Below are 6,277 nucleotides of genomic sequence, written 5' to 3'. Positions count from 1 at the left end.
AGATGTTGTCTTCATGTGACCATATTTTCTCACTACGGGGTCAACTTAGTTGTGTTGGAGTGATATCAATCCCAGTTATTTTATACCACAGCCTCTCTCCAAAACCTGCGAGTTACAAAATGGCAGATGTTGATTTAGTGGTAATTGTTGCATGAAAATGGTGTAAAGCTAGCGTTTCGTCGTCCTCATGGATTTACAAAATTGGTTATGTTGATGGTTTCTTGGTGCAACAGAATAGCTGCCGTTTATTATGGCAGTATCTTCTAATTATGAGCTTACTTTTTTTTTTTAGTTCTCCGATTACATTGAAATCATTGGCTTGGCAATTTCTCTGTTTTTTTACCATACTGATTTCTTTTAGTGCTTCTGTCATGATTATTTTTAAATAATTTATAATTCCCAATGCTTTGACTTTGAAAAATATTTTTGTTATGTAAGAGAAGTGAAAAGCTTCCAGGTCATTTCATACAAAGTTTCTTATACATACTTTATACCTCAAAGTAATTAAAATTTGGGTGAGTTTTCTATTGAAAATGCTACATGCCATGCTCTGTTTAGAGTTTTCAGAGAATTAGTGCATGTTTAAAATTCTCCTCCTCGCCCCTTACCATTCTCAGCAGTGTATCAGCGAAATGTTTTTCTGCATGTAGTTCCAATGATTGCAAAGGAATGTTGAATGGTCTTCACCAGTGGCTTGACTAGGAGTATGCTTTGGGGGTGGGGGGGGTCAGGAAAATTTTTGAAAAATGACATGCCTGGAAATACATTTTACATCATTTTGACTCTTTAAATTTGGGTTTTATTCGTAATTCCACAGGAAATCATCACAACAGGCAAAACATTTCTCCAAAGCTTTGGGGGAGGATCCATACCTTCATCTCCCCCATAGTTATGGCACTGGTTTTCACTTACATTTTGTTTAGGTGAGCTGCAGGTTCATATGTTGGTCTGTATCACACAGAATTAGGTACCATATTGATGACGGATAACAATCACGGAGTATGTCATGGATATAAAGTCCTTCATAGGTTCCTAAGAATTATTATTGAAAATATATTATTAAAATAAATAAACGATGATAGGTAGGATATGAAATTAATAAAAATCAAATTTGTTACCAAACCTTATTCTTCCATTCAACAATATCTATTGATAGAAAAATTTGGCATTATTATTTTCACATGCATAACTTAAACGACTGAGGAAGCTCTGTCTGAGTGTATCCCTCGATGCACTGAAGCGAAAACTTGTGTAGCTGTTGCAGCCCATCAAATCCTACGAGTTGATTTCATTCAGGAAATGGCTCTTAAAGTGAAACCTGTGCATAAATTGTTGATCATGGAAAAATAAGTATGCAGTCGAACATTACACGGGATCTAGAACTTTCTATTGAGATACAATGACTGAAAAGGGCAATTCTAAATATGTAAGTACCATGAGTGCGACCAAGGTGCCGAATATCCGTACCAGGGTTAAAATGTGCACCTCAAGAAATTCTTAACTCGGATATAAGAGAGTTATGCCTAATATGAATTCTCCATGCATTAGGGGGCATCTAATAGTTTTGTGAGGCATTCAGGGGAAGATAGTTCATGTTCAATAAATTCATCTGGAATTACAAAGTTACTGCATATTTTGAAATATAAATTGTATTTCAAATACAAATTTATAGAAGAATTTGTAATTTGCATTGAAAATTCAATTTTTATGAGCAGATTTGTCTATCATATCTAGAATAAAACTTAAATGTATTTTGCCCACCTCTGTGATCCCACTTTAAAAAATTGTTGATCCATGTCCCCCATCAGATAAGGTAGATTACCGCCGGCATCATGGTGGAATTCCCTCTGCCCCGCCTCAGAGTCCTTTTGTAGCCCTTGATTGGTTTTTTGTTTACATTTTTTGTGTTGGATAAACAAGTTGCCATGGTGTTCAATGTGACATGTTTCAATTTTTAAAAAATTGCATAATCATGCATGCATGAGTTTGCTAAGACCTATTGTAGCTGTCACCATGGTAAAATTTGTTCGAAAAGAGCCATCTCTGAGGATTGGTGGGTTAGTGAACAGCACACGTTTCAAAGAGAATTTTCGAGGCAATTAATGCTCTCTGGTGCAGAAGTGGAGTACCACAGGTTTTCTTGAGTTTTCAAGAAACAGCCAAGAGAACAATACTGTAATCGCCGCAAGATGAGCCTTATGCTGGGACATCTTCAGCTGTCAACAATGGAAGAGATTTTGTGTGAGTAGAACATTATTTTACATGACATAAGTGCAGAAGAGAGCCTTGATGGCAATAGACGTTGGTCCAAAATATTTCATTTAAACTAAACAAGTAATGGTAAACATTGAAGTGGACTAGTTTTAAACTAACAAAAGGATAAATTGAACATATGATCATTCAGCTAAAAGTTAGCATCTCATAATAAGCGTCATTATTTCCCTATTTTTTACTGTCGACGGATTGGGGGAAATTGGTCCATATTGATACTGCATCAACATGTGGCATAAGTAAAATTTACATAAATATTTTTTCATCTATAACCGCATGCATATGGCTCACGACTTGAATTAATATTAGGAAAATTAATTAAAATATTTTCATGGAATGGGTTACAATATATTCCGTTGAATTATAATTATTCCGAACATTACTTCCCTATCAGTGGATTATCTCAAGTAGGTAATATGATAGTTGTTTTTTGACATACTCTCATGAGTGGGCTTTAGATACTCGTACTAGTGCTTCGTGTATGACTAGGTGTTATTGGGAGGCGTCCTCCCTCGGTGGAAGAGAAGGGTTCCTCCGCAGCCTGGGTTCCTTCCACCACAATAAAGGTTTAAACATTTAATGCCATGGTCCACTTTTGACGCTTCAATTCCCTTGGTTGGTACGACAAAAAAGTTCTGAGTGTGATCAATAAGTCACACAATACAGGGATTGTAGTGCATTATATGTGAATACGTCCCAAAATAAGTTGCTAATATATGTAACTGTTTCCCCTTCGATTGTCATCTCTGGTTATAGTTGACGGCAAAGAAGATAGGAGTGTTCCATTTTAGTTGAAAATTGTCTCGAATACGTTAAATGTATGGATTAAATGATTTATTGGGTCAGTTACGTATTACTCCTGTGTAGGTATTTCGTGATAAATGGATATGTTTGCGTGGTTATGCCGCGATCGGCGATTTTTGAAAACTGCGGGCGGAGCGATGACAACCCTGGCGGCAGGCCTGAGAATCCTCTCGTTGCCCATCTCGTGAACATCGGAATTATTGGGGGGTGGTGTTTTGTTATGATTCGTATTTTTCGCGAATTTCTGTTTTGGGCCATGTAAATGAAGTACAGCATGAATATATAACTCTAAGAAAGCGCATAACTAACCTGGTAAGTTTAAATTTTCAATTGTATCCTATGTTAGGATTAGAGTGGAGACGTTCCTTCAATTCTTGTAATTTAAAAGTTGCTGGTTTTTCATCACTTTTAAACCAGCGGATTAAATCGTGTTTCAGTGGCTGTATAAAATGGAGATTTCGAATCAAATATCTGAAGGCCTGAAGTTGCTCGCTGTGACCTCAAAAATTGACGATGATACATTCCGACGTTTACTAGAAGCATCACTCGCTGCGTTGTCAAATCCTGATAAACTAAGTAAGTACAATACGATCTCTTACATTTGACCCTGGTATCATGGTCTGATTGAACTTATTGTTTAATTATTTTCAGGCGAAGCTAGGGTGTCTCAATTTGCAGATATAGATGGGAAAGCAGCTTATGCAGCGTTGTTGACGGTAATACTGGAAGCTGCCCGCCACGATACAGATCCCACATCATTGAGTTCTCTATTGGAGGAGAAAAAACTTGAGTCATCTCGTATCGAGAAAATTTTGAAATTGTTTGGAATAGTCAAGCCCAAGTTACAGGCCCACCTGAGTGGCATTGGATCATTTCCTCCTCACGTTGTCGATGCCACTTGGAGACTCGATTATGTAACAAAGGTGGGATATTTAGCCGTTTATTGTATGAATTCATGGTAAATTCACATTCAGAGTGGTTTCTATTTATTGTTTTATTCTTCTCTAGAGTGGCAACCTCGAATATAAATCCGGTCCTCAGTATTTGATTAATTTAGTCACCGAAGTACCCGGAGTGGGTGAAAAGAAGATACAGTTTGCCTGCACTATGGAAGAGATGCAAGACCTCGTCGGAAAATTGCGAGAAGCTTCAAAATTAATCGAGAGAGTTGCTAATGTTTAAGTATATGTGAACTGCACTTAAAATATCGAATTTTCTACCCTTCGTAGTGCTGTGTTTTGCGACTGCCAATAAATGAGAAGATGTATTATAATATCTCTGTCATTGCTAAGAATAGTTTTTATGTTTCTTCTCTGTAAATGATGGGGGATTTTCCTAACTGGAGAAAGAAATGCAAAGGTTGCAGGAATGCAATTTAATGAAATTTGTGTTTACTCTCTAAAGCCAGTCCGTTATAATCAAAAGGGATGAATATATGTGGACACGAAACTATCTGAAACGAGGAGAAAGAATATTAGCTAACATTGGGGAGTAAGACAATGGAGTGTGATTATTTAAGAATTAATTTTAGTATGGTTGTTTATGCATTGATGCTTCTGTGGCTGTCTTTGATGCTTACATTGGAATCTTTGTAGCAATAAGTTATCAGTGAGTTTTAATCAAGGTTCTGGCGATGGGAGGTCTATCTAGTTATTTGATCATTAAGTGTGCTTGAGTCAATCACCTAATCTATGTTCCTAAAGGCGTAACAGCAGATGAGAAGTCGCGGGGTGCCGGGTCACCTGAAATGTGAAAGGGCGGAAGAGCAAACAATCACATTACAGTTTTATGGAACTCTTCGTTTTTTTCATTTCTTTTTGAGGTTACGGTGAGCAGTGGTGCAGTAAGGGGGGATTTTGGGGGTTAAAACCCCCCCAGAGATCAGAGAAATTTTTAAGTTTAATCCATTTTACTTAATTGGATCGATATTACTAATAGCATAGTTTACATTTATAAAATATCCCTCTGAAAGCCTTAAAACTCACCACTATGAACCATTTATTTTAAAATTCTGCATTTTATTATTCTCGCACCGACCGCTTATCCTGGTGGGTATTCCATACCCCCACACACCCCTGTATTAGTGGCACATAAACCCCACCAGCCTTAATTCCTAGCTGCGCCCCGGACAGTGAGGCTGATCCCTTTCCTGCCGGCGCCTACAATTGGAAAACGTTTTCCGAGCTCGAGTAGCATGAGAATATTTTAAACCTCTCTGTATGGAGCTCATTTTTGGGGTGGAGTTACCCTGGTATTTTCGTCCCTCAGAGTTGGGACCCAGCTCAACCTGCCCGTCCGTTACCCTGGCCACTGGACTACAACCTCTAAATCTATCCTAGCACATATCCACGGTCAACTTACTGCATTACCAGTGTTTTTTTCAACTTAACATTGTATTTGATTTTCAATAATTTACACTTCTAAAAGAATTACTAACATTTTGTAAGCATTGTGGAATTTAAAGATTCCTAGCATTATTAACAACAAAGTTAGTAAATAAAAGGTAAAAAGGCTATAAGTCTGGAAATCTGTAATTTTCAACGCTAAAATTTCATTTAAAAATTGCTTATATATAAATATATCATTGGAAAAACTATTGACAATATAACCACTTTGCAACGGATTCCTGCAGTGAGGATGTTCATATATGAGTGGGAGGGTTGGGCTTAACTGCAGAGGAGTGCCCCTAAGGTATCACTGAGCTGGGTCACAGGCCGGGCCTGAATCCATCAGACAATAGCTACATCAGCGGTCACTTCCCTTCCCTCGCATCGGCCAGAGCCGACATCCGGTCGTTTGTGAAAAAATCTGCGACAACTATACCTGATGTCAGGTTTTCTGCATTTGAAAATGCCTGACGGCTCCACCTGACATCCGGCGCGAAGCTGAGCCAACTTTTATCTTTATTTGTAAAGCATGATCAGGCGCATTCAATCAACCTTATACCATAGCTACAATATAAACAAAAGTTTAGAAATAGAAAATTTGATAACAGTACTTTAAGGTATCGTATTTGGAGGAGGCGACTGTTGGCTGTCATTTGAGCATGAAGGGAAGGTGGAGAAAATGCAGTACGTATTGGCATTAGCCTGCTCTTAACTAAAGATGCAACAGCTCCGTGACTGCTTAGATTTGAACCTAAAGCCAATGCTAGTCTCCTTGGAATCCTGATCCCCTCCCAACAGAATAATGAACAGTCAAA

General features: G+C 37.9%; 1 protein-coding gene and 1 long non-coding RNA gene across 4 annotated transcripts; one reads left to right on the top strand and one right to left on the bottom strand.

The window, feature by feature from the left end:
- Positions 1-810: 810 nt before the first annotated feature.
- Positions 811-1,875, bottom strand: LOC124158285. Its single transcript, XR_006864756.1, has 4 exons — positions 1,762-1,875; positions 1,435-1,609; positions 1,124-1,318; positions 811-1,032 (listed from the first exon to the last, which is right to left on the bottom strand). It is a non-coding gene; the product is annotated as an uncharacterized LOC124158285 (long non-coding RNA).
- A 1,370-nt stretch (positions 1,876-3,245) lies between these two features.
- LOC124157039 (COMM domain-containing protein 3-like) lies at positions 3,246-4,348 on the top strand. Of its 3 annotated transcripts, none has more exons than XM_046531507.1 (4): positions 3,246-3,387; positions 3,493-3,651; positions 3,727-3,998; positions 4,084-4,348. In XM_046531507.1, exons 2-4 carry the CDS (start codon positions 3,525-3,527, stop codon positions 4,255-4,257), a joined length of 573 nt encoding a protein of 190 aa, XP_046387463.1. In that variant the 5' UTR covers positions 3,246-3,387; positions 3,493-3,524; the 3' UTR covers positions 4,258-4,348. The 3 variants fall into 3 exon arrangements, with proteins under 3 accessions (XP_046387463.1, XP_046387464.1, XP_046387462.1); XM_046531508.1 differs by having other exon boundaries at positions 3,464-3,651; XM_046531506.1 differs by having other exon boundaries at positions 3,247-3,387; positions 3,513-3,651.
- Positions 4,349-6,277: the final 1,929 nt, after the last annotated feature.

This window comes from Ischnura elegans, chromosome 4, assembly GCF_921293095.1.
Source record: "Ischnura elegans chromosome 4, ioIscEleg1.1, whole genome shotgun sequence".
Lineage (NCBI taxonomy): Eukaryota > Metazoa > Arthropoda > Insecta > Odonata > Coenagrionidae > Ischnura > Ischnura elegans.
The sequence above is the reverse complement of the archived record's forward strand: the minus strand, read 5'-3'. Positions and strand labels throughout refer to the sequence as shown.

Excerpts from the sequence above, each read along its gene's own strand:
- LOC124157039 (XM_046531507.1), top strand. The coding sequence starts at position 3,525 with ATGGAGATTTCGAATCAAATATCTGAAGGCCTGAAGTTGCTCGCTGTG. Across the intron at positions 3,652-3,726 it reads GTCAAATCCTGATAAACTAA|GCGAAGCTAGGGTGTCTCAA; the intron begins GTAAGTACAATA and ends AATTATTTTCAG. Across the intron at positions 3,999-4,083 it reads GACTCGATTATGTAACAAAG|AGTGGCAACCTCGAATATAA; the intron begins GTGGGATATTTA and ends ATTCTTCTCTAG.